The sequence below is a fragment of the Medicago sativa genome, chromosome 7 (genome assembly GCF_051527215.1).
Source record: "Medicago sativa cultivar Bolivia chromosome 7, Bolivia_mono, whole genome shotgun sequence".
Classification (NCBI taxonomy): Eukaryota; Viridiplantae; Streptophyta; class Magnoliopsida; order Fabales; family Fabaceae; genus Medicago; species Medicago sativa.
This window is the reverse complement of record NC_140755.1, coordinates 31,545,859-31,572,949: the sequence shown is the minus strand read 5'-3', so window position 1 is coordinate 31,572,949 and position 27,091 is coordinate 31,545,859. Positions and strand designations below refer to the sequence as shown.

The following is a 27,091-nucleotide window of genomic DNA, read 5'->3' as shown; positions in this document are numbered from 1 at the left end:
ATTTTTAAAAACCAATAATTTATTTTTTGTCAAAAAAAAACAAATATTTTATTTAACATAAATATCTCAACAAACTTTTGATCTTATGCACTCAGTATTTATTTTTATTTTTATTGAATTTCTAATATTTTATGTAGCAGAAATATCTCAACAAACTACACATCAATCAATCAATCAATCAATAGTATATTCATTCTCAATATTTTTATTATTTTTTCTATTATTAAAAACCAATATTTTATTTAACATAAATATCTCAACAAACTTTTGATCTTATGCACTCAGTATTTTCTTTAAATTTTTATTGAATTTCTAATATCTTATGTAGGAGAAATATCTCAACAAACTACACATCAATCAATCAATCAATAGTATATATATAAAGTAAGGTTTTTTATGTCACGTGCCACTTCCACATTCATTCTCAATATTTTCATTATTTTTTCTATTTTTAAAAAACCAATATTTTATTTAACGTAAATATCTCAACAACCACTACAAGAAAATGGTGTTTTAGATTCAGCAGGAAAATGGATGCTAAAAGGCAAATTGTGGATGCTAATAGCCTTTTAGAGTCAGCATAGAGTCCAAAAAATTGACGACAGTAAAAGCTTGGATGCTAAACACTAGCTTCCTGCTGACGCTAAAATAGCATCTTTAAAAGTGGACGCTAAAATTGAAGCTAAAAGCACAATCAGAATGAATATAAATGCAGACGCTACTTAGCATCTACAAAAGTGGACGCTAAAAGTGCTAAATTTAGCATCAGTAAATGTGAATGCTAAATCAAATGGGAAAACTAATTCCTGTCAAATTTAGCGCTCAAAATTGTGGACTCTAACTAGGCTAAAATTTACTTTTGAAATCTGTTAATATTTTAACCGACTTAGAACATCAATTAAAAAAAAAATTATCCTCCAAACAGAAATGCATAACCAAAATATAAACATTGGAACCAAATTTAATAACATACTCATAAGTAGAGACCATCCATCCTTTGATAACAAATCCTCAAAAAATAAAATATTTAATAACAGTTACAAAATTATTTAATAGTATGATATAGTCTCGCAGTGCATTAACCTCCTTTCAACATTGCTCAGCATAATTGTTCCCTAGAAAATATCATGAGATTAAAACACAAACTCATAAGCATACTCTCTATTTGGATTATAAAAATGATAAAACAAGTGTTGAGAAAGAAAATGTATGCATATTGTTGAATACTTGTCATCAGAGTCTTACATAAGCTAAAAGCTTGATATGACTATTTTTATAAAGTATAAGGTTATCTGGTTTTATACCACTACAAGCAGAATACCATCAACTCAGCATAATACTAAACATTCTCAATAAGTATGATCACCTGAAGACACAACATTATTGAAAAACAAATTAACTGTACTATAATTTAATATAACTCATGTAACGACAACATAAAAGTGGATAATGACGGCAGAGTGTCCCTACCTATAATCATTTAGAATCTAATGACAAGCTAAATATAATTTGCATTGGATCTATTCAACACCTGCATTTCTTGTTAATATGGTAAGTAGCTTACATGTAAAATAATGCTTATTTACTACTTTAGAGCAGGGTGTTTTCTATTTGTTAGACCAAGTCATAAGCTAGGATGTACCTTCCAATTGTTCTCTGCCCAAAACTCATATCATGTTATGCATAAACTGACTATTGCCAACTAATAGAACAAAAAACAAACAAATCGAAAATAGACATACCTATGTAGATAGTTGTGCTGATGTATTGAGTTGATGGCAAGAATAATTTGAGCAATGTAGAAGCGAGCAACGTTTTCAGAAAGAATATCCCCCCTCATTAACTACTACCAGGTAAATATTCCACGAGGTATAGAAAATTTGAATATTGGAATGAATAAAAGTTTTACTTTGCATCTGCTATCAACCTTTGCCAGCCAGCAAGTACCTCTTACATTGTACATATTCCACCTAAATTAGAAGAATGACATCACAACGTAAATAAAATCACACAAATTGATACCAAAGTCCAAAGGAGAGAATAACTTCATAGAATAAATTTTTTTTATTCTTTCACAACGTATATATGGAAGAAGGTAGAAGAAAATGAGTGAAGGCAAGGTGATTAATTAATAATGGTTGGAAGTGAATCGTACACAATAAATAAGAGTAAAACATGTACAAGCACTCCACCAATTAATAATCTTGTTTTCTACTATAACTACTACAAGAAAGAGACAACTATTGTCATGTCATGCATATCTAAGTAACTGACAACAATAAACAAACAAGCATTACAAATTTATCATGACTAACATTGTTCACATAGAGAATACTTTTGATAACCACATACAATGCAAACCATGAGAGTGTTGCTCTTTTAAAATTTCAGTACAAGAGATATTATCAATTATAAGTGAGTATAAGTGATATCTTGTCTCCATCCTCTGATCTTGGACCAAGTTAATAGCAAAGAAAAATGATAAAAATTATTAAAAATAGAAAAAAAGCTAGATATACATCAGTATAGCCAACAACCAATTAAGTTGACACCAATTAAATTGACATAAGCAAGGGATGAATTAAGGTACTTCATCTGGAAACCTAAAGAGTTTGAGTGCAAATATAGTTCATTCATACTCTGTACAAGCTTAACTAGAAAAACGCCAAACTGTTTCATTGTCATAAAACATATGAAGTACCTTCTTTAAGGTCCGACAAACTTTAGAAAAATCATCAATTGAAATTATTTCAGTTGGTGCACACTTTGTTAGTTCAGTGTTGGGATGACCATAGAAGAGCATGTAGGTCAGTGTAAAACAAGAACAAAGTGAATCAATGAGAGCAATTAATTGAAGAAGAGGAAGAACAAAATGTATTGACTATAAATTAACAAATCAGCGAATCAATTTGAAAAGAGTGAGAACTGATTTACATAACACAAAAAATAGATCTAAAATATACTACAAATTAATTGACGAGGAAGAACAAAATATATTGACAAACAAAATTCCCAAATAGAATAAATGGTTTCATTGAAACAACACACATACATATCCATTACTCATTGCACAATACTCAAACATATTCATTCAACAGAATACACAAACACACCTGCTACATATCCGTTCAACATACATATTCATTGAACACAGTGCACAAACATGCTAGATATATTCCACAAATCATTCAACATACATATCCTAGAAGTCAAAATCATCACACTTATAGACCGACATTAAAGCAAATTAAAACCCCCAAAATAAAACATCATCTAACAGTGACCCACAATATTCATCTAAACCAATCTAACTACAAGAACACCAAACAAAATAGCAGCATGTAAACAAAAAATCTGCAAAATGCAGCTTTGAAAGAGCGTACTTACATTCAATCGAAGAAAACCGAAAACAGAAAAGTGCATCCTTTAAGCTCACCATCAGCAGAATCCCTAGCATGCCAAACACAAGATTTCTCATTCCCAGCATGCTCTTGAATACTCATCATAGGTATAACTACAACACAATCACAATCAATAACCACAACAATCAAAATCACAAAACAAATACACAAAAGCAGTAAAATCAATCACAAAATTAAAATTAAAATCACAACACATACTAAGATGATTAGCGCAGATCTTGAGGGTTTTGGATTGCCTCATAAGAAGCCTAACTTTTAAAGTAACCTTATGCTTAAGAACTCCACCGTACCAGTCAAGAACTCATAAAGTTATGCACACAAAAGAAGTGAAAAAACAACCGAGCCGTACTAAATTGGATCCTCCGCAGCTAATATATTTGCTGCTCCCTCTGCTGTGCTATTATTAGCCCTTAGGATCCAATTCCAGGCATACTAATTAAGTAAAGATCTTAAATAAATCCAAAATCCCAAAGTTTAAAATAAATAAGTAAAAAGGATTTTGCAGACCCAGTAAAGGATACTATTTGGGAATGACTTTTGTGGGTTTTAAGGTGTTCTTTGGATAAACAAATAATGTTTTGAAAGGCACAAATCATTTGTTTCACACATTTCATGGGAATAAAAGAATAAACATACCATAGCATCTCAACACAACATCGTACAAGACCACAAACCACAAAATTCCCAAAAAAACCACAAACAACAAAACCCATTCCTAGAAACCCTAAGAGACCATCAAAAACAATAAACCACAAACAAAATGTCATAAAAAATCAAATATCTTTAGAAGCCACAAACCCTAAAAACTAAAGGAAAGAAACTGAAACCCAACAACATCCAACAAAACAATAAATAGTGATTTGGGTGAGGAAAATTGAACAGAGCAACCGTGAACATGAGAACAAAGGAGTTAAGAGATAAAATAAACATACCTTTTTGAAGAATCAAGAGCAAGAGCAACAATGAGCAGCAAACGATTACCCCTCCCGACGAGTACGACGCGAGAACGGAAACAAATTAAGGAATTGTGATTATAGGTTTGAGAAGTGAAATCCCGATTTAGGAGTGTGAAATCGTGATAATAGCTAACGATTTTGGTGGATTTGTGATTTGGGTTGTGAAATTGCGAGTAAAGATCACGAATTTTGTCAAATTGTGAGTTGGGTGAACTGGTGATTTTGGTGAAATCTGATTTAGGTTAACGATGTTTGGTTGTAAATTATTTTGGGAAAGTGTTATTTAGTGAAAGTGTAAAAAAAAAATTGGGGGAAAAAATGAAAAAAAGTGTGGGTAACTAAATATTGACAAAAAAAAGAAAATGATGATAAAAAAAATATGAGTAAAATCTAATTTAGCATCAGATTTTGTGGATGCTAATTAGATAATTAAATTAAAAAATATAGCTTCAACAAATAGCTTCCATATGAATGAAGCTAAATTTCATAAAATAAATGAATTGCAAAAAACACATTTGCATCAGAATTTGTGGATGCTAAGCAGACACTAACATACAAAATTAGCATCAGAAATGGTCTGAAGCTAAAATCATTGAAGCTAAATGACAACTTTCTTGTAGTGAACATTTTGATCTTATCCACTCAATATTTTCTTTAACTTTTTTTTGAATTTCTAATATTTTATGTAGCAGAAATATCTCAACAAACTACACATAATACTTTCAACAAAGTTTACATGTATGATCTTATTTTATGATTAAAAGACTTCAATTTGTTTATTTGTTTTTAGGAAAAGAAACTTCAATTAGTTATTACTAATCTTTTAGCACTGTATCGTTCAATTAGTTTTTATGTTTGAGGAAAAAAAGGGTTCGATTAGTTTTATTTTTGATAAAAAAAAGGTTCGATTAGTTATTATGTTATCTTTTAGCAGCATATTCTAATGCGAATGTTAATTATAAATAAATAAATTTTTGTTAATCACATATTTACATATTTTGAGCACAAGCAGAAACCCCAAACCTTCTTTTCATCTAACATTTTTCCTTTTTCAGGTTTGCCAAACACCAATTTTATTCCCTCTCAATCGATTTTTTTCTCTCATACGCATGGGCCACGAAACAAACCCATGACCACAAGTTTAAAGGGACCCAAAACTCTTACCACTTGGACTAATTCATTATTGATTTTGTTACACTTTTTATTCTTGCATTGGACATTCATCTCATCATTTATATATATATTTTTAAGATATTATTATAATTGTAAATTTAAATAAATTCAATCTAATATACTTACATGTGTATTTGTGCACACAAACTTATAAAACTTACTATTTAATATCTAACCCGGGCAACGCCGGGTCTCTAAACTAGTAAATAAATAAAATAAAAGAGAATGGGGTTGAAAACAATGATTTTTTTTATTTTATGGAAGAAAGAGGTAGATGAAAATAATGAAAATCAAATTGTTTATATATATAGGAAAGAATATGTCATAATCAACTTTGATTGGTTGATGAAAAATAGATGAGTCATATGATTCATTTTGATTGGCTAATAGAAAATGAATGAGTAAAGATCCATTTTGATTGGTTGATGAAAAAACATTAAATGAGATGGAGAATATGAAAACGCCACGTGTACTATTGCTTAGCTCGTGTTTGTTTCAAGTTTACCAAATTTATTCCTAGGAATAACATTCCTTGAAACATAAAGATCAAAATTTTATTCCAAGGTATATAGAAAAAAGATGCTTGTTTAACATTATAATATTCCCGGGAACCATAAAAATAGAGATTATAATAGGTAATTACATATGAAATTATTCCCATCTTCATGGGAACTTTATTCCCACCCTTTTCTTTAGGAAAAATTTTCTATTCCCAGGAACGTTTTATACCTGGGAATAAAATTTAGTAAACTTGTAACAAACATAGGCATGCATATTTCTATCATTTTATTCCCGGGAATCTACGAATATAACTTGAAACAAACGCACTGCTTTTGTATTATATAAAGATTACTGTTTCTTTGTTGCTCCATTTTTAATGTTTCTATTTCAAAATTGTTACATGACTTATGCATGTACGGCTCATGTAAATATTTATTATGAAAAATGTGATTTGCACAAGATTGTCTCAATATCAAACCTTTACTTACTTATTGCTCTGACGTCAAAAAGACCAGCCATTATTATATAATAAATTATTACCTTGTTTAGAAGAATAAGTTACTAACTTTTGGTGAAGAATAATTTCAAGGATTTGATTGAGACAATATAAGACTGATCATATTATATAGAGTAAATTACACTCCCCTCCCCTCAAAGTTGCTTGAATTACACTCTCCTCTCCTCTTATGTTAAAATATACACTTCCCTCCTTCGAAAAGTAAAATTTATATTTCCCTCCCTTATAAGATGCTTGAATTACAACCCCTCCCTTAATAATTAAATATGCACTGTGATCTATTTTGACAAACAAATATTTTTATGATATATATTATTTTAGAACCACCATTGAAGAAAAATTAATTCATTTTTTGATAATTTAAATGTCAATGATAATTAAATTTAAATATTTTTCTATTAATTTTATCATTTAGAGTATAAAATTAACTTTTAAATAACCATGCTTTATTGTCTTTAGTAATTTTTCACATATTTTAATTTTATTTTAGGTTGTTTCATATTTTATAATAGCGTTTAAAACCACATGTTAATGAAATTGTGAATAAAAAATAGCGAAAAAATATGTATTCAATTTTTTATTATATTAAAATAGATCCGCAATACTATTTTTTTCGAATTGTGTTAGATTATTATTTTTTTGCTAGATTATTAAAAATAAAAAATATATATTGAGGGAGTAAAGTGTAGATTTTAACATAAGAGGGGAGGGGAATGTAATTCAAGCTTCTCTTGGGGGAGGGGAGTGAAAAGTTTTCTAATATATTTTGAATAAGAGGGGAGGGGAGTGTATATTTTAACATAAGAGGGGAGGGGAGTGTAATTCAAGCATCTTTGAGAGGAGGGGAGTGTAATTTACTCTATTATATATGGGTAACACTAATGTTGCTTAAAAAAAAGTGTAACACTAATGTGTATACTTGTGCTATAGACGAGATAAAAAAATTGTAAAGTAGGTTAGTGGATAAAATTTCGCATTTTTGAAGGTGAATAAGTGGGATGTTCAAGATTCTAACCCCGACCCTTGTATATATTATGCATTAATGTCCCTGCTAACATAGATAATAACATTTGAAGAGGAAGAAGAGAAAAACCATGGAGGCAAGGGTTTGATAAACATAATGAGCAAAACATGAATGTGTAGTCTTACAAAAAGAATATATACCAAAGAATATAAATGTCTAAAATACCCTTACTAATAATTAATAACTATATTATTTAACATCTCCCCTCAAACTCGCGATGCATTAGCAGAGCATCGAGAGTTTGTCAACTAAAAAACTAAAACGTTTTGTGGAGTGCATCTTTGTAAACAAATCAGCAATCTGCAATGATGAGGAGTTAAACGGTAGAGTGATTGATCCATGCTAAAGATGACGACGAGTAAGATAACAGTTGATCTTAATGTGCTTAGTGCGTTCATGGAAGACCGTGTTAGGAGCAATTTGAATAGCACCCTTGTTATCACAAAACATCAGATTTAGTTTAGAAAGAGAGATACCCATATCAGACAGGAGCCAACGCAACCAAATAATTTCAGTAGTAGTGGATGTCATAGCACGATACTCAGCTTTTGTAGATGATTGAGAGACAATTTCATGTTTCTTAATTTTCCAGGTAATAAGAGAGTCTCCAAGAAAGATACAAAACCCTGTAGTGGACTTACGATCAGCAGGATCACCTGCCCAGTCTGCATCAGAATAAGCACACAACTCTAATGAAGATGATGAGGGAAAGAGAATACTCTGAAATTAAGATCCCCGAAGATAACGAATAATATGAAGAACTACTTTTCAATGAAATATAGTGGGAGAGACAACAAATTGACTGACCCCATTAACAACATAAGCAATATCAGGTCTAGTTGTCATAAGATACACTGATGGTTGGATTAGGCAAGTGTACCAAATCATTTACCAAGTAATAAAGTGATAAGTAGAGTATTGTATCCACATGGATTGTCGTTTCGTCTAAACAACTTGTGTTAATTAATTTAAGTTAACGATATAAAATAAAAAGAGTTAAGGGTTAGAAATTGCATTTTTTATCTGTTTGCAACATAGCAAGTTACCTTGTTTGGATGCAGAAAAGTACGCAGCGGTTATGACTCTTTGAATCCCCCTATTTATTTTGTTGGTTTTAAATATCAATCATGTTGCATTTAGTTATCTTAAGTAGACTATACAAATGACGAGGTTGTTGGACGTTCTAACCTATTCAGTTGTCAAGTTGCACCTGATGATCGCACGGTGATCCTTACGTGCGGAGTCTATACTATCTCGGTTGATCTAGGTCCATCCCTGTGATGAATAATTGTACCTACTGATCGCACGGTGATCCTTGCATGTGGGGTTTTGCTAATTCAAAAGTAATTGAAACATAAACCGACTAAAATTGACTGAAAAACATGCTAAGAATAACGTAAGATGACATGTCATCACAAGCCCAAACTTAAACTGTTGTTTGTCGTCAAGTTAGGAAAGAAAAAACATAAGTTATTATTTACATTTTTTTCCAGGAAAAATATACCTTTTCTAGGAGTTGTGCTCAAAATATCATTCATCACATCTACAACTTAGGCTAAACTTACCATGTTACATTCAAGCGGGTCCGGCCTAGATAAAGTAGCTCATATTCTCAGTCATACTCTTTTCCATGATACACATATGTATCACCTAAAGCCAGTAGAGATGGTCACAACATTTTCCCACTCTAGTCGTCACATGAATGTACCTTGCTGTAAATTTGAGACAATTCTAAACAGATAGTCAGTATTAAATTAGATGCACACTTTGAGGACTTGAATGGTTATAACTTGGCTTAGGTTAAAGATGGATATATTTGGGAAAGTAGGCTAACAAAAGAACTTGAAGTTAGTTTACTAACCTAGGGATTCCTACTAAACATTGATGATCTGCCAACCTTCCTTCCTTGAATCAGACAAAATGGGTAAAACAGTAGAACTATTTTTCTTTTTCTTTTTGATCGAAATAGACACATTTTTTTTTCAGAGACCAAAATTTTTGATGTTTTTGCCTCTTGATTTTTTTTTTCTATTATTTTCTGTAGACCCATGACAATCTACATTTTTTCTTTTTCTCATAAATAAGTTCTACTGTTACCACACCCCAAACTTAAAATGTTGCTAATTCCAAAGAGCAACCCCAAACTTAACTTTAAACCATATTCAATCATAATAATATCCTATCTAACTCCAAGAGAAATCAAAGCGGGTGCTTTTAAGGTTCAGGACTGTGACATGCTTCGTCATTAAGAAAGAAATTTCATCTGAAGGCTCAAAGTGGTTTCACAAATGATAATAAGAATATAAAGAGGGTGGCCTCAAAGGCTCAAGGTACTAAAAAAAATGCCTCGTGTGTATTAGAATCTAACTGATTGTCCGTAAAGAACGACCACAAATTCGAGCAAAAATAGCATTCATATGGAGCACTCATAATGGAAAGTATTTATGTATCTAACAACCTTGAATGGATATAGAAATATTTGAGTCTAAATCTCACCGGTTATGCTATTCAGAAAAGAGATGGTGATCCTATAAATACCTTTAGTAGCAGGCCCCAGAAAGTATTGTGCTCTTGAATGTAAGGGTAAACTAGCCTCCATTGTAAACGCATTGAAATGACTTCCTAAGACTAAAACAAAATTAAAGCATAAAAGGAAATGTTGTAAATGTAAATGCAATAGAATAAAATTTTAGAAGATAAAACTTGGAGATTAGCAACAGATTAAGAAATGAAATTAATTAGTCAGAAAGTCTCAGCTTAGTAGAAAATAAACATGCAGAAAAATAAATCAATGGGTCTCAGCTTAGACTTAATGTCGTTACTAAGAACATAATGAGATTCTTTTATCGACAACTTCCCAATAGAATTGGAACTTCTCGGGTCCATCTTCTTTAGAGGTAATTGTCTGCCAACGATGGCATTACATCTTTTGGTTCCAGCAAAAGACTCTTCCCTTGACAATTTCCCTTTTTTAGAGAGAAGTTCTTTCATGACCTTGCTATCAACAGGACTTCTCTCTAACATCTCCACAAAGGGAAGAATAATTTGAAGTTTTCCCATGAGATTCACGAATTCTTCGGGTTGTCGGTCCCTTTTTTCCCTCCGACTTGTTCCTACATCGGGTTCTTGCTCTCTAAGTGGTTCCTTCGACTGAACTATTATTTGCTCTTCATCTCTTGAGTCCTTCTCATTTTTAATCGAGGGAAGGTTTTCCTCTATTATCTTCTTCTTAACCTGTAAAGGAACCAACACATTTTTGCTTCTTGATTCTACTGCCATCCCAATTTGACAAGTTTCCTTTCTGAAATCCAGCATGCATCCTTATGATATGTTAAACATTGTGCCTAACCGTGTGATCGTTTGTTCGTTTGCTTGGTTTGTTTCTTTGTAAATTTTTGCAAGCCAACGGATGATTCACTGTGTGGTGCTCATAAATGATATGTAAGCATTTTCTAACGAAAAATGCTTCGCATCTCTTAGTCCATAAGAACTGGTTGGGTTTCCCCGTTCATACCACCTAGCATAGAGATTGGATCAGTGTGACTCCATAGGGTATGTATTGTTGTAATGATTGAATTGGGTTGTTTCAAAATTATTCATGAATCGTTTCCTGAAACAATCATAACCGAAAAAATACCCAAAGTAGCACTGTTATGGGAGTGACTGTAAATAATAGGGTAAATACCTCTTTTCGTCCTTGTAATATTAGCAAATTCCAATTTTAGTCACTGTAAAAAAAATTAGATTCTGTCCCTGTAATTTCAAATTCTTCCACTTTTGGTCCCTCATTTCACCATGTTAGCAGAATTTGCATACATGGCACGTGAAATGAGGGACCAAAAGTGGAGGAATCTGAAATTACAGGGACCAAAAGTGGGAGGAATCTGAAATTACAGGGACGTAATTTATGCAGATTCTGCTGACATGATGAAAGGAGTGACCAAAAGTGGAAGAATCTGAAATTACAGGGACAAAATCTAATTTTTTTTTTCAGGGACTAAAACCGGAATTCGCTAATATTGCAAGGACGAAAAGAGGTATTTACCCTCAATAATAATTATTATTACGATTACAATATCCCTCTTTTTTATTTTTTATTTTTATAAATAAATAACTAAAACAATAAACAAAAATAAAAACAATTTTGAATAATTAATTTAATTGCTTAGTCGAAATAATCTACAATCCTCGGCAACGGCGCCAAAAACTTGATGCTCTGATTAGGCAAGTGTACCAACTCGTTTACCAAGTAATTAAGTGATAAGTAGAGTATCGTATCCACAGGGATTGTCGTTTCATTTAAACAACTCACGTTACTTATTTTAAGTTGACGATATAAAATAAGAGAGTTAAGGTTTAGAAATTGAAATTTTTATCTGTTTGCAAAAGAGCAAGTTACATGGTTTCATTGCAGAAAATTAAGCAGCGGTTTTGACTCTTTGAATCCCCCCGTATTTATTTTGTTGGATTTAAATAATAGTTGTTATACCCTAATTTTAAACCTAAAAATACTTGCTCAAAATGTTTTTTCATCTCTGATATGGTCTTTAACTTTTAAAAGATTGCCAATTTGCTATTGTTTTACACTGATATTTTACCCTGCTTTATCTGCCAATTTTGCTATCTTTGTTTTGAAAATATTTTCAATTGTGATTTTGTCTATGTTTTCTTGTGTTTGAAACCACACAAAGGTTTTTCTTGCATATCAAGTCATTTGAAATTGTCTCTGATCAATTGCATATTTCTCTGCATTTTATTTCAGTCTTATTTGTAAAAATCATTGAAAAGGGCATTTTAATCATTTCCTGTATTAAAACTCTTTTTAATCCCTGAAAATTGTCTCTGAGTCTTTTCATTTAGTTTGTATAAATCCTTGCTTTAATTCTATGATAAAATTCATTTCAAAAATTGCATTTGAGTCATTTCGAGGCAATTTAGTCCCTAGGGGCATTTTGATCATTTCACATAAAATTTTGACAGAGAGAGGTTACTTTAAAGTACCTCATTTGGTAGTTGGTTCATTTTAGTCCTTTTGTTGATTTTATTTTTGTGTCACTTTACGTTATTTTCAATTTACCAATTTTAAACCAAATTTTATTATTATTTGCAATTTAGTCCTTCCTTTCATTTTTTCTTTTTAGTCTTTTTGCATTTTAGTCCTTTTAGTCCTTCAAATTGCAGTTCAGTCCTTTTCTTATTTTGCAGTTTTGTCCTTTTAATTGCAGATTAGTCCTCCTAGTTGTTAAAATTGCATTTTTTAGTCCTTTTTTCAAAATTGCAGTTTGGTCCTTTAAGTTTGTCAAATTGCAGAAAGGTCCCAAGTCCCAAAATTCAGCAAGGCCGAGTTTGTTAGAGCTCCAAGCACAGGTGGCATTATCTCATTGGCTTACAGGTCCAAGTGTCAGCCTATAAAATGCCATATCATCAACGCACAGTGCCAACACACCCACTCATTACGAGCCAAATCATCACAAACACATTCCCATTTCCATTTTCCAGAAAAACGGATCAAAACCTCAAGTTCACATGAACTTCATCAAGAACACGTGAACCAGAAACCCTAACCGTTTTCCAGATTCACCAAAACAAGCACAAATCAACAAATTCAACACGAATTCCATCGTTTCATCACAATCCAGAACATTCATCCCCAAATCCAAACCCTAAATTTCCAAAACACAAAATTGAAGCAAAATCAAATGAATTCATCACAGTTCTCAGAGATTCAAGCATGAATCATCATCATTGAACCAGTTTCTTCGCAATTCAAGTGTGAATTCATCACTGACAGTGACGAATTCGCCACGATCAGAAGAGAAGTTTGAGAGAGAAGAAGAAGGATCGAAGCAAGGTTTTGAACCGGCGAAGAAGAAGAAAAGGTTCACCGATTTATTTTCGGTCTCCAGAAGCTTCAAAACACTTACCAAAAGAATCTGAAGCAACTGTGAAGTTCTCCGAAGAGTTCTTTGTTTGAATCTCCAAGTAAACTCAGGTAACTTCATAAAACCTTCTCGTTTTTCATTTCAAAGACTCAACGAAGGCGCGTGAGCGTCTTTAATCGACGAATCTGTGTAGATCGAGGAAGATTAAAAGGTTTTCTTGCGAAAAACTTTGAAAACCTAAGAAGATTTTCAAAACCGAAAGTTAAAACTCCGATCTACGTAGATTCAAGCCTTGCATGTGTTTTTTGATGCGTGATTCGTATTTAGAATTAAAAAAGAAGTGGTTTAGGTTTTGATTCGAGTGTGAAACTCGCCGGAACCTGGAATTCACGGCGGAGCTGATGAAGATTCCGATGAATCTTCATCTTTTCCGGCCGTTTCATTCCAGAAACCGGCAGGGAAGATGAACGGAGAAGAAGAGGGAGGTGAGAGCTTCTCTCACTAGGAGAGAAGTTAGAGAGAGAAAGAAGAAAGGAAAATGAGGAAACCGGTGAAGTTAGGCTTATATAGACCTCTAGGACGCGCCTTCACCATTGGATCTAGGTTTAGATGGAGCTGGATCAATCCAACGCTCCTGATGCGTTTGGATAGTCCAGGTCCATCAAGGATTTCGGGCTTGGGCTTTTTTTTGTGCTGGATTTCGTCCTCTTGTTATGTTTTTGCTATTTTAACCCTGTTGCTTGATAATCAAACCCCTGTTTTGCCTAAATTCTCTTGAAAAATTTCTAAAAAATTCCTTATGTATTTTTGATGTGTTTCTTGATATTTTTTTGTGAATATTTTACATGTTAAAAAATTGATAAAAATGTATGTGATGTCTCTTGTGATTTGTTTGATTTCTTTGTTAAATTCTTATGAATTCTTTCTAGGTTTTGCTATGATATTTTGTCAACTTGATATTGGTACTTGATATGCAATTTTGTGATGTGTTTTATCCCTGATTGGATGCTATTTTTAGTGGTTGTGATTGCATTTTTGTTAGTGTCTTGTGTTACAAGTTATGTGAATATTGTTTGTGAAAATAAATGCAAGATATGCTTAAAAATGCACCATAATTTCTTGGCTTGATACTTTCTTCTAATTCTCATTATTAACACTGAAATGAAACCTTTGGAAAATTGTTGAAATGTGAGGATTAGAGGCCATGTATTTGCTTTGTATTTGTGGTTGATTTTTAGGAGTATTTTGCTACTTTCTTTGTCATGTTTGATATTTCTTTGTGATGTTAGTTTTACCATTTGTTATGCCACTCTTCTTTGCCTATATTTTCTACTATTTCTTATGCCTTATTCTACTAACAATCTCATCTATTTGTTTCATACATTTCATAAGCATCTCATCCTCCATCTTATATTCTTAGCATTTATTTCTTGCACTTTAAATTTTGCCAAGACTTAGCATGCAAAGACTTAGGGATTTTGTAATTTTCTTTATGCTTTTAATTTCTTGCAAGAAGTAGTGTGTAAACTAGGACCCAATGTAACGGACAATGGACTCTAAAGATGTACACCGACACTCACCGACACATGCACACACATCACATGTATGCTTTAGATGTATGCTTAGGGAATGTATGCTTTAGATGTATGCTTAGGAATCACGGTACTTAGAAAAATTCTCTTTTCCAAAAAATGTGAACAACTTCACTCAAATAATTTTCCAAAGAAACCTTGGGATAAAAATCCCCTTGAAATTTCCCTTTCATTTTCTTAATAAATGATAAAACAATTGCTAAATACTTTGATTAGAGTTTTGTAAATAAATTGACCAACCTCACTCTTTTCCAATCCTATGCCCTTGAGGCCTCCCTCTCTTATTCTTCAAAATTCCATTTTCAAAATTAAAATCAACCAACAAAAACAAAATCAATTTTTGGAAGAGAACTACATGGATTTTGATCCCTTAAAAGGGTATGTAGGCAAGAAGTCAAAACTTCTCCAATTCCAATAAAACAAAAATTCAGACACATTCTTCTTCCTCCAATTCTTAACCTAGCAAACCCTTAGGTGTAAATAACATTTTCAAATAGCATTTAAAAATAAAGCGCGTGTGTAGAAAGTAAAGACGGTTCCTATAGGATACTATAGTCGTTATGGGTGCCTAACACCTTCCCATAGCGAAAACAACTCCCGGACCTCGGTTCTCAAGGGTTTTTTCCACATTTTGCCCTTCCCAAGAAAAAATGGAGATATCAAAGGTTAAAAATGTTCAAACTTAATCAATGTTTGATACCCGAAAAACCAAGATAAAACAGCTGGCGACTCCGCTGGGGGATTTGAGGGTTACGCCTAGTCTTTATTTTCACGCTTGCGCTTTTGTTTTTACTTGCTTCTTTTATTTGCTTTCTTATGTGAATGAATGTTTAAATTCTTGCAAACGTGTGGGGGTGAGAATAATAAAGCCCTACGCCCGGGCTGAGTGAACTTAGGAATTAGGGGGGTGATAGGGCCAAACCGCAAGTGCACGGCCTATCGAAGTAATAGTAGTAAGTAGAGTTATCGTTCCGCTAGGGAGTTGTTCAACTTAATTAACTTTTAATGAATTATTAGAGGAGAGAAAGTTAATAAAAGAGAGTTTGATTGCTGAAGGTAAAAACAATAATAATAAAGGGGCCTTAGGATCATTGGTTCATCATAATGACTAATCCTTCACTAGACAAAACCTAAACATCTAATTTCATGGTTTACACACTAATTTCTAAAGACCGGTTTCCCTTAGCCCCTCACCTTTCCGATGAAAGTCCGGTGAGAGTTTACTTCTAGTAACCAAGCCTATTTCACTGACATGATTACTAGAAGATGCATGGAGGATTGAAACTACTCTTTGTCTCAATAATTGCAAAGACTATTTCACTGTTTTGCAATTATTGTCTAGATTCACTTGTTCCAACATCAAGACTCCGCTCTCGCTTTATGAATTGATGATGGATAACGATTATCAAACCCTCCGCTTTCGCTTCCACAGTTTGATAATTGTTAATCCACGTTAAGACGGTGAATCTAGATTAGAAATTAGGGTTACATAGAAATTAGGGTTTAGACATGTTTTGTTTAGGATTGGGTCATTAGACTCCCCAACAATCCCAAGACGAAGAAGTCTACTCACTCATGTTCATCGTAGACATGGGGGAAGAAGAGAGAAAATAACAGTAAAGTAAATTGCGAAGAAAGTAAAAGGGAAAATAAAGACTTTTATTAAAATAGCAATTGAAATAAACAAAGTAAAGGATAATTGTTTTATGGTGGAGAGCTACTCTATTTATAGCTTTACAATCGACTTAGAAACTAAGCAACTAAAGGGATAAAACGGTAAAGCTGCAACAGGGTAACTTGGGCTTGAAGAAAAGCAGCAAAAGTGGATTCTGGGACGGGCACGGCCGTGCCACATGTTGGCATGGGCCGTGCCAAGCTTCTGACTTTGGGGGAACATATTTTTGTCCCGTATCTTCGTATTCTTGCGCTGTATTTGTTTCAGTCCTCTTTCTTTTGCTCCAAGGCACCTTCCACCATATATTTATTCCTAAAATAAAATAAAACACAATTTGAAGTAAAATATTCTAAACTAAAATAAAATGCAATAAAATAAAATCAAATCTAAAATAAAACTAAACTAAATAAGGCAATAAATTAGACTATCTATGACTCATCAAACTCCCCCACACTTGAATCTTTGCTTGTCCTCAAGCAAAAGGCAACAAACATAGTAGCAACAAAAGATTGATTATGGCAATATTAAGAACAATATGTCTCAAAAGAAAGGTCTTGCTTCAAGTACACTAATTACAACTTCAAACACTTCTCATGAACCTATTCTACCCAACATCAAGTCTCAAGTGAGTGTGTGTGTGTGCAGTCCAACCCTTTTCTTGCTCCTGTATAAGACAGATATTATGAGGAATAGGTTCTATCCCTAGTGCTAAAGTAACCGAGAAAAGTCCTTTCTTCATTTCATATAAGAGTGATGGGAATTTAAGTTAAGATTGATTTAATTTAAAAATTAAGCACAAGGGGCTGCAGATGCTTAGGGGCTATCTATCCTCGTAGGAAGTCTTCTCGGATGTAATTGTCCTTTCCCCCTAGATTCAAAATCACCCTAAGCAGTGCTGCAAAATTATTATTTGTTTCATCTCCGTGTAGGAAGTCTTTTTGGATGTAATTGTCCTTTCCCCCTAGCATTGATGAATTTGTTTCACTTTAAGTTCAAATTAAGGAGTCACCACCACAATTAGGAAGTTAGGATGTAATTGTCCTTTCCCCCACATGTTGGTGCCATTCTCCCGCCCCATTTAACATTAACAAATTAAGAAGAATATAACGATTAAGAACAATTTGATTAATTTTCCCACACAAACTTATACTACTTTTACTCTTAAGACTTTAAAGGGTCTAAGTTAACACTAAAGATAGAACGTGTTCCTTAAAATACATATTCATACATTTGCTCAAGGATTGCAACCGGGTGCTTTTCTCATTGGAGAATTTTCACAATAAAACATGATATGGGTATAGCAAGAACATAAGAAACACAAGAAACTACTTTCATGTTCAAGAGGCAACCTTTAAGAAAGAGACAAAACAAAAAATTTTATGCCATATTTACATTAAAAACAAGCTACTTAGTTATGCCTCTTGCTATAAAAACAAAACAAAAGAATAAAGTTCAAGGGAGTTTGGACACTACGACTCTAGACACTTTATTAGGCCCCCCCACACTTAGGGGAAGCATTGTCCTCAATGATTCTAAAGAAAAAGAAATTAAAAGAAGAAGAAGAAGAAGAAGAAGAAGAAGTAGAAGGAGAAGAAAGAAGGAGATGAGTAGAAGAAGAATGAGAGAGATAGGAAGAAGAAGAAGAGAAGAGAGGAAGAGGAAAGCTCACATTTGTTTATTGAGGTCCGTAAGGAGGACCTTGAAGTTGGAGGTGTTGCATCATCCGACGAAGCATCTCATTATTTTCATCATTGACACGGTTGCCCCTTTGAACTTTATTGCGAAGGCCGGAGATTTCAACACCTTGCCTTTGTTGCTCGGTGCTCATCCTCTCGATCTCATTATGAATCCATGTCCATCTTTGATTTTCATTAAGCTCACCGGCTGCATGGCCATGGTGCCCCTCTTGGTGCAAGTGAGCACCTTCTCCCTCATCATGGTGCAAGTTAGCACCTTCTCCCTCTTCATCATCTTGCTCACCAAGAACCTGCACATCATTAACATACAACCAATTTTCTTCCACCTCGGTGGTAGTCCGAGATGGGTTAGGGAATAAAAACACGATTGGCATATTTAGCTTAAGTTGGTAATGGAGCGGTGGACGATGTTTGATGAAATTCATAGCAATAAGGTTTTCTATGTTAAGCCTATTGTTTCCCTCAATTGGTTTGATCCCCTCATCTTCACCCACTCCAAAATACCTAGCTATATATGTAATGATGCCACCCACCACTATGTCTCCTCTACCGGCCGGTCTAGTACCGACAAAGTCTAGGTAATCAATCAAGTAAAAACAAGTATTGACGGGGTGGTCGTGGAGCATTGCCCATAGCATGAACAATTCATCGGTTCTAGTGTTTCCTAGCTCGGTTCTACCCCAAATAGTGCAAGCCATTACCCTTTGGAGGTACCTAAGTACGGGGTTGTGGATGTTGCTAGCTTTGTTGGCTCTAGGAACATAGTTGGAAACGCCGGTGATACGTGTCCAAAAGGCAGCTGGGTCATAGTTATCCGGTTTTAGGCTAGGATCCCAATGATCATGAATATATCCTTCATTTGCAAAACCTAAGGCCTCACAAAAGTGCTGAAGTGACATGTCATAATCAATATTCATCAACCGAAAAACAACTCTATGGTTAGGGTTATCAAAATTCAACTTATCTTTAGTGAAAACAATTGAGCTTAAAAATTCATAAGTGAAGTTTTCATAACCCCGCATAGGTTTCAGCAAATCAGTCCAACCTAACTTTCCTATCAACCTAGAAACATCATCAAACAGCTCTAGCACATCTAAAGTATTGGGATCAGGATAACGAGAAGGATGCAAGTGTTTAGAGATTAGAATTTTATACCTGTCCCGTTGCTTGTTGTTTTTGAAGTTTATTCCATGATTCTTCACTTGTGCTTGCTTCTTTGGGGGAGGTCCTCCTTGAGAGCTTGCTGGTTCTTTACCACTTCTTCTTGAAGCCATTGACCCTTGTTGGAATTGGTTTTGAAGGTTTAGGGTTTGGGAGGATTTTTGGTGGAAAGGATTGGTTTAGGGTTGGGGTTGATGTTTAAGGAAGGTTTGTTGGTTTGGATGTGGAGATTGGTTAAGGTTTTATGGTGTTTAGGTTAGGTTTTGAAAGATTAGGGTTTTGGTGAATTATGGGTTTGAATGGATGAAAGATGTTTTTGATTGGTGGTCTTTGTTTTGGATGAAGTTTGTGGTTGATTGGTGAAAGAATTGAGTGATTTGGTTAAGAATTGAGGGAGATATGAGGGTTTGAAGGTTATGGAGGTTTAGAGAGAAGTTTGAAAGATGAAAGAGGGTTGTTGTTTGTGAATGAGGAAGAAGAAAGAAAAATTTGTATATATGGGGGTGTAGAGCTCGGGCACGGCCGTGCCACCTATTGGCACGGGCCGTGCCATCTTTCTGACTTCAGGGCTTGATTTTTGCCTTAAAAACTTGGCACGGCCGTGCCATACCTAGCACGGGCCGTGCCACCTTTCTGACTTCGTGGCTTCAAAATTTTTCCACTTTCTTCGAATCAACTTGGACAATTACCTACAAAAACGCTTAAAACAAAGAAAAACAAAACAAAAGCAATTTAAATGCGTGGGTTGCTCCCACGAAGCGCTCTTTTAATGTCATTAGCTTGACGGTTAGAAAGAGTCCTTAGAATGGATCAAAGATATCATATTGTGCAGATGACGCTATAAAACGTTCTTTCACAACATGATCGTTAAGCATGCAACAAGAGTAAAGAGCGGGACCCTTCATAACATTTTCCAACTCGTATCCTACCATTTGATCACTCACTTGAAAGACTATCCTACCAAGTTTAACATCAATGAGAGCTCCCGCAGTTGCGAGGAAAGGTCTACCTAGGATTATAGGGACGTCATCGTCCTCTTCAATGTCAACGACTACAAAATCAGTGGGGATGTATATCCCCTCTATCTTAACAGGTATGTCCTCGACAAATCCTACAAGTTTCATGGTAGAACGGTCAGCTAAATTTAATTCCATTTCGGTAGGTTTCAACTCTCCTATCCCTATCCTTTTAAGAAGAGACAAAGGTAGCAAACTAACACTAGCTCCTAAGTCACATAAGGCTTTGTTTATGGTTTCATTCCCAATTTCACACGGTATGGCAAAGCTACCGGGATCTCTAAGCTTAGGGGGTGCTTCTTGGATGATTGCACTAGTTTCCTTAGCCAAGGCTATTGTCTCATTATGCTCTATAGCCCTTTTCTTTGAAAAAATTTCCTTTAAAAACTTGGCATATAGAGGCATCCTAGACAAAGCTTCAGCAAAGGGAAGTTTAATGCAAATCTTCCTAAGTATGTTAACAAATTTTTCAAACTTACCCTCTAGTTTAAGCTTTTCAGGATTTAAGGGGGATGGAGTTTTGTTTTCTTCAAGTGGTTTTGCTTCTTCTATCACAATTTTATCACCTAAGGGCTTGACATTTTCCTTCCCAATGTTTTTAACCTTAGCAAAAGTTTCGCCTAACTTACTACCCCCAAAAGATATGACATTAACTTGGGCTTTGGGATTGGCTTCGGTTTGACCAGGAAAGACTCCCGGTGTTTGGGAAGATGTAGCCATTTGTTGGGCTATTTGGGCGATTTGTGTTTCAAGCATTTTAGAGTGAGTAGCAATAGAATCAACCTTGGTATTGAGCTTGGAAAGAGAATCATTCAGAAATCCAGTTTGGTTTTTAAGTTCTTGAAGTTGTTTGTTTTGGTTGGCAATAGAATTTTCCAACAAAATTTCCAAATTGGATTTCTGAGTGAATCTTTGGTTGTTTGCATAACCGGGTAGTGCTACTTGTCCATAGGGATTTTGGTTTTTATAAAAGTTTTTATTTTGTCTCATCCCTTGGTTGTATTGAGCATAATTCATTTTCTCAACACCATTAATAGCACTACCTAGTTGGCAATCAACACCTGCATGACCAGTTATACCACATATTTCACAAGAAGGAGTAGAAGCAGAATTGATAGCACTAACATTGAGTTTTTCAAGTTTTTCGGTTAGTGTATCAATTTTAGAAGCAAGGTGGTCATAGTTAGAGACTTCGTACATACCTGCCTCCTTTTTGGAGGTTGAAGAACTAGTGATGACTCTCTCGTCGGTCCATTTGTAATGATTTTGAGCCATGTCTTCAATCAAGGCATACGCCTCCGTGTAGTTCTTATTCATAAGTGCTCCACCTGCAGCTGCATCAACAGACATCTTAGTGGTATAAGACAAGCCATTATAAAAAGTGTGGACTATAAGCCACTTCTCTAGGCCATGGTGGGGACAAAGTCTTAGCATTTCTTTGAAACGCTCCCACGCCTCATAGAGAGATTCCCCATCTTTTTGGTTGAACCGCGTGATTTGGTCTCTAAGTTTAGCGGTTTTAGATGGTGGAAAGAAACGGGCAAGGAATGATTGCCTCATCTGATCCCATGAAGTAATGGAACCGACTTCGAGGGAATGGAACCAAGCGCTAGCTCTATCCCTTAAGGAAAAGGGAAAGAGATGAAGTCTTACGGCTTCTTGGTTCTCCTTCATGGTTCCACTAATTCGTAGGAAAACAGAGATGTGAAGATTGGGATCCTCAGTGGGGGATCCCGAGAATTGGTTTTGCTGCACCAAGTTAAGTAGGGCAGGCTTAATTTCAAAATTGTCATCCTCAACCGTTGGGTACACAATAACAGCTTGTGGCTCAGCCGTAGACGGCGTTGCATACTCTTTGAGAGTGTGATTGGCCATGGCGGTGTTATTTTGTGCTGCTCTCCTTCTTCTATGTAAGAACCTTTCGATCTCGGGTATGAATACCGCTTGATTTCTAGTTCTTCGCATAAAAGGTTGAGAACCCAAGAAGTTAACGATAACAGAAAAATAAAAAGTTAAAAATAAAAAGAAAAGAGAAAGAAGAGAGAATTCTAATCACTAAGAAAAAGCTAATTAAATTAGTTAACTCCCCGGCAACGGCGCCAAAAACTTGATAGGGCCAAACCGCAAGTGCACGGCCTATCGAAGTAATAGTAGTAAGTAGAGTTATCGTTCCGCTAGGGAGTTGTTCAACTTAATTAACTTTTAATGAATGATTAGAGGAGAGAAAGTTAATAAAAGAGAGTTTGATTGCTGAAGGTAAAAACAATAATAATAAAGGGGCCTTAGGATCATTGGTTCATCATAATGACTAATCCTTCACTAGACAAAACCTAAACATCTAATTTCATGGTTTACACACTAATTTCTAAAGACCGGTTTCCCTTAGCCCCTCACCTTTCCGATGAAAGTCCGGTGAGAGTTTACTTCTAGTAACCAAGCCTATTTCACTGACATGATTACTAGAAGATGCATGGAGGATTGAAACTACTCTTTGTCTCAATAATTGCAAAGACTATTTCACTGTTTTGCAATTATTGTCTAGATTCACTTGTTCCAACATCAAGACTCCGCTCTCGCTTTATGAATTGATGTTTGGGATGATGGATTAACGATTATCAAACCCTCCACTTTCGCTTCCACAGTTTGATAATTGTTAATCCACGTTAAGACGGTGAATTTAGATTAGAAATTAGGGTTACATAGAAATTAGGGTTTAGACATGTTTTGTTTAGGATTGGGTCATTAGACTCCCCAACAATCCCAAGACGAAGAAGTCTACTCACTCATGTTCATCGTAGACATGGGGGAAGAAGAGAGAAAATAACAGTAAAGTAAATTGCGAAGAAAGTAAAAGGGAAAATAAAGACTTTTATTAAAATAGCAATTGAAATAAACAAAGTAAAGGATAATTGTTTTATGGTGGAGAGCTACTCTATTTATAGCTTTACAATCGACTTAGAAACTAAGCAACTAAAGGGATAAAACGGTAAAGCTGCAACAGGGTAACTTGGGCTTGAAGAAAAGCAGCAAAAGTGGATTCTGGGACGGGCACGGCCGTGCCACATGTTGGCACGGGCCGTGCCAAGCTTCTGACTTTGGGGGAACATATTTTTGTCCCGTATCTTCGTATTCTTGCGCTGTATTTGTTCCAGTCCTCTTTATTTTGCTCCAAGGCACCTTCCACCATATATTTATTCCTAAAATAAAATAAAACACAATTTGAAGTAAAATATTCTAAACTAAAATAAAATGCAATAAAATAAAATCAAATCTAAAATAAAACTAAACTAAATAAGGCAATAAATTAGACTATCTATGACTCATTAGGGGGATATAGTCGACAATTCATTCCAAGGGTTGCCTCGTGAATTGGATTATGCGATCAATCCCACATAGCTGAGGCATTTTGGGGGTTGATGTTGTCGGCGCGTGTTTGTCGCGTTTAGGCACTTTGCTTCCAATTGTTCTATGACGCTATGGACCGTAGATAACCGAACCCATCCATGGCCATTTTCTAGGATGTAGTGTGGAGGCTAAACCGAGTGTTTGTCTCGAGTTTTAGTCGTCACGCGATGCTACACTCAAGTTAAACCTTCTTACGGATAATCATGGAGCGAGTGTTTGTCTCGTGGCACCATGATATACGTAGGAGAGGTTGCGACTTGGGAACCTTTTGTAGAACCCGGTTACTATTACCCAAAGCCCTAGTATCACCGGACACCGTGTCCACCCATGGCTCCTTGACTTTAAACTTTAACCCACCATGTTCTCTCCGTACTTGAATGTGATCATGCATACATGCATACATGCATACATGCATAAACCTTTTTCATGCATTTATCGAAGGGCTTAGACAAATTGAATTTGTAAACATTGTAGGAATGGGGAAGACTAAGTCCTACAAGTTCATGAAGGTTGATTTGGCTAGTTTGAGAGATTTGGCACTCAAGGTCAAGGATCCGACCGGTTTTCGACGTCGTTACGGGGACTTACTTACTCTTCTCCGGACTAATTCGGATGAGAAGCTTGTACACACTCTAGTTCAATTTTATGATCGGGATTATCAGTGCTTCACTTTTCCCGACTTTCAGTTGGTGCCCACACTCGAGGCTTATTCTTGCTTGATGGATTTATCTATTGCCGAGGGGACACCTTTCACGGGTCTTGAGCATCCCCCTACTCCCTTGGTCATTGCTAAGGAGCTCCATCTCAAGACCTCTGATGTCTCCAAGAATCTTGTCACTAAGGCTCACATCCGAGGGTTCACTTCGAAGTATCTACTTGAGAAAGCCAATCTCAAAACCACTTGTCAGGACACTCTTGAGGCTATTCTTGCACTACTCATCTATGGGCTTATCCTCTTTCCAAATCTTGATGACTTCGTGGATATGAATGCTATTATGATCTTCCGCTCCAAGAATCTGGTTCTTACTTTGCTGGCTGACACATACCATGCTATTCACGATCGATCCGGCAAGGGTCGTGGATACATTCTTTGTTGTGTACCTCTCCTATATAGGTGGTTTATTTCGCACCTTCCGAAGTCTTTCCATGATAATCCAGAGAATTGGACTATTTCACAGCAGATTATGGCTCTCACCCCTAACGAAGTGGTTTGGCTCACTCCCGCCGCTAGGGTCAAAGAAATTATCTTCGGTGGTGGGAAGTTTCTTAATGTACCTCTTCTTGGTACCCGAGGTGGAATCAACTATAACCCGGAGCTCGCTTTGCGACAATTTGGTTTTCCGATGAAAGAGAAGCCCATCTATCTTGCTACATCTCCTTATTTCTTCCATTACTCCAATGCTCCTACGGGAATAAGAGAAGATTTCATGGAAGCTTGGTCCAAGATTCGGAAGAAAGATGTGAAGCATATGGGTGTGAGATCCGGTATTGCTCATGAGGCCTATACTCAATGGGTAATAAACCAGGTCGAGAAGATTGGCATGCCTTACCCCGCCATGAGATATGTGTCCGCATCTATTCCAACCATGCATTTACCTCTACCTCTGCCTACTCAGGAGATGTATCAGGAGCATCTAGCTATGGAGAGCCGAGAGAAGCATCAGTAGAAGACCAGATACTATGAGGCTGAGAATCTGATCATGACTTTGGATGGAAAAGATGAGCAAAAGACTCAGGAGGTTTCGATGTTGAAGAGGGAGTTGGCTAAGGCTAGAAGAGAAATTGAAGAAAAAGATAAGTTGCTTATGAGGGATTCCAAGAGGGCTAGGGGGCCCGTGACTTCTATGTCCGATACTGCAGCTATGAGTCTGAGTCTGAGTCTGAAGATGATCCTTCTACTTCCTATGCTTGAGGATTTCTGTTTCCTGTTGTTGTTTCCAGTTGTTGCTTATGATTGTTTTACATTTCAAAGTCTAACCCTTGGCTTAGCATTTCAAAGGGAATTATCTTGTAAGACCTTGTGATGTTTGCATGTTTCGTCTGGTTATGATGTTTCAGTTGTTTAGTAATGTTTACAAATTTCTAATTTGTCTAAAACCCTTCGATCACACAAAAAAGAGTCTTTTTTGCATATGCATTTACACATTGCATGCATCATATGCATTCATTGGTCACAAAAAACTTCCCTTGTGCTCATTACCTCCTGGTTCTTCTGCCACAGTCTGAAAGGTGGCTCAAGCTCGTAAGGTTTACCAACCAACCAGAGTTCATCAAACAAGATTATATAGAAGGAGACACATGGCTAATTTCGAAGAAGAAAACGCTCAGCTCCGCGCTGAATTGGCTGTTATGAAAGAAGACTTGGCTAAGGCTCATGACACTATGTCTACCTTGCTGGCCGCACAAGAACAACCGGCCACGTCTATTCCGGCTACTGCTGAAATGATTCCATCCATCCCGTTGTCCACAGTGGCTTCTGACACTCGGTTTGTTATGCCCAATGGACGCCCTTATGGACTCTCAGCTTTCTATGCTCCTAATACTGCAGCCGGTATTTCTGGTATTGCCCATCAAGGACAGATTCCTGCAACAACCTTTGCTCCTACAAATACCTATATGCCTCAAGTGACTACTGTTGTTACCGATCCTGTTGTACACACTGTGCAACAGGTAATCGATGTTGACACTCCGCGCGGACAAGACCCTATAATGGAGGCTATGAGAGAACAGTTAAGAGAGCTAGCTGGAGAGCTCCGTGAGGTCAAAGCTAGCCGTGGGAACGGTGTTTCTGCTAAGGCTCGTGCTCTATGCTTGGTATCCCGATTTGAGGTTCCTAAGAAGTTCAAAGTGCCAGATTTTGACAAGTACAATGGATCTTCTTGTCCACATAGCCATGTCATTCGGTACGTCCGAAAGATGGCCAACTACGCAGATAATGATGCGCTGATGATCCACTGCTTCTAGGATAGCCTGACGGAAGATGCGGCAGACTGGTACACTGGCTTGAGTAAAGACAATATCCATACTTTTGAAAATCATTACGAGTTTAACACCCGCTTGAAGCCGAATA

At 35.6% G+C, this 27,091-nt stretch overlaps 1 protein-coding gene, 1 long non-coding RNA gene and 1 other non-coding gene across 3 annotated transcripts; 1 reads left to right on the top strand and 2 right to left on the bottom strand.

Moving 5' to 3' along the window:
• Window positions 1-943: 943 nt before the first annotated feature.
• Window positions 944-4,712, bottom strand: LOC146905618 (uncharacterized). The gene is made up of 4 exons (XR_015018355.1): window positions 4,355-4,712; window positions 3,388-3,514; window positions 1,743-1,970; window positions 944-1,115 (listed from the first exon to the last, which is right to left on the bottom strand). It is a non-coding gene; the product is annotated as an uncharacterized LOC146905618 (long non-coding RNA).
• Window positions 4,713-10,350: 5,638 nt separating this feature from the next.
• Window positions 10,351-22,491, bottom strand: LOC146905616 (uncharacterized). The gene is made up of 3 exons (XM_085728588.1): window positions 22,159-22,491; window positions 21,413-21,924; window positions 10,351-10,894 (listed from the first exon to the last, which is right to left on the bottom strand). The coding sequence occupies exons 1-3, from the start codon at window positions 22,489-22,491 to the stop codon at window positions 10,351-10,353; spliced, it is 1,389 nt and encodes a 462-aa protein (XP_085584714.1).
• On the top strand, window positions 22,022-22,128 carry LOC146905617 (small nucleolar RNA R71). Its single transcript, XR_015020802.1, has one exon. It is a non-coding gene; the product is annotated as a small nucleolar RNA R71 (small nucleolar RNA).
• Window positions 22,492-27,091: the final 4,600 nt, after the last annotated feature.

Bases quoted from the DNA above. Each gene is read 5' to 3' on its own strand.
- LOC146905616 (XM_085728588.1), bottom strand. From the start codon at position 22,491: ATGGCCAATCACACTCTCAAAGAGTATGCAACGCCGTCTACGGCTGAG. The intron at 21,925-22,158 runs GCCCGTTTCTTT...CTTATGAATAAG, and splicing joins AGATGAGGCAATCATTCCTT to AACTACACGGAGGCGTATGC. The intron at 10,895-21,412 runs GCTCAATACCAA...GCTGGATTTCAG, and splicing joins CTGAATGATTCTCTTTCCAA to AAAGGAAACTTGTCAAATTG.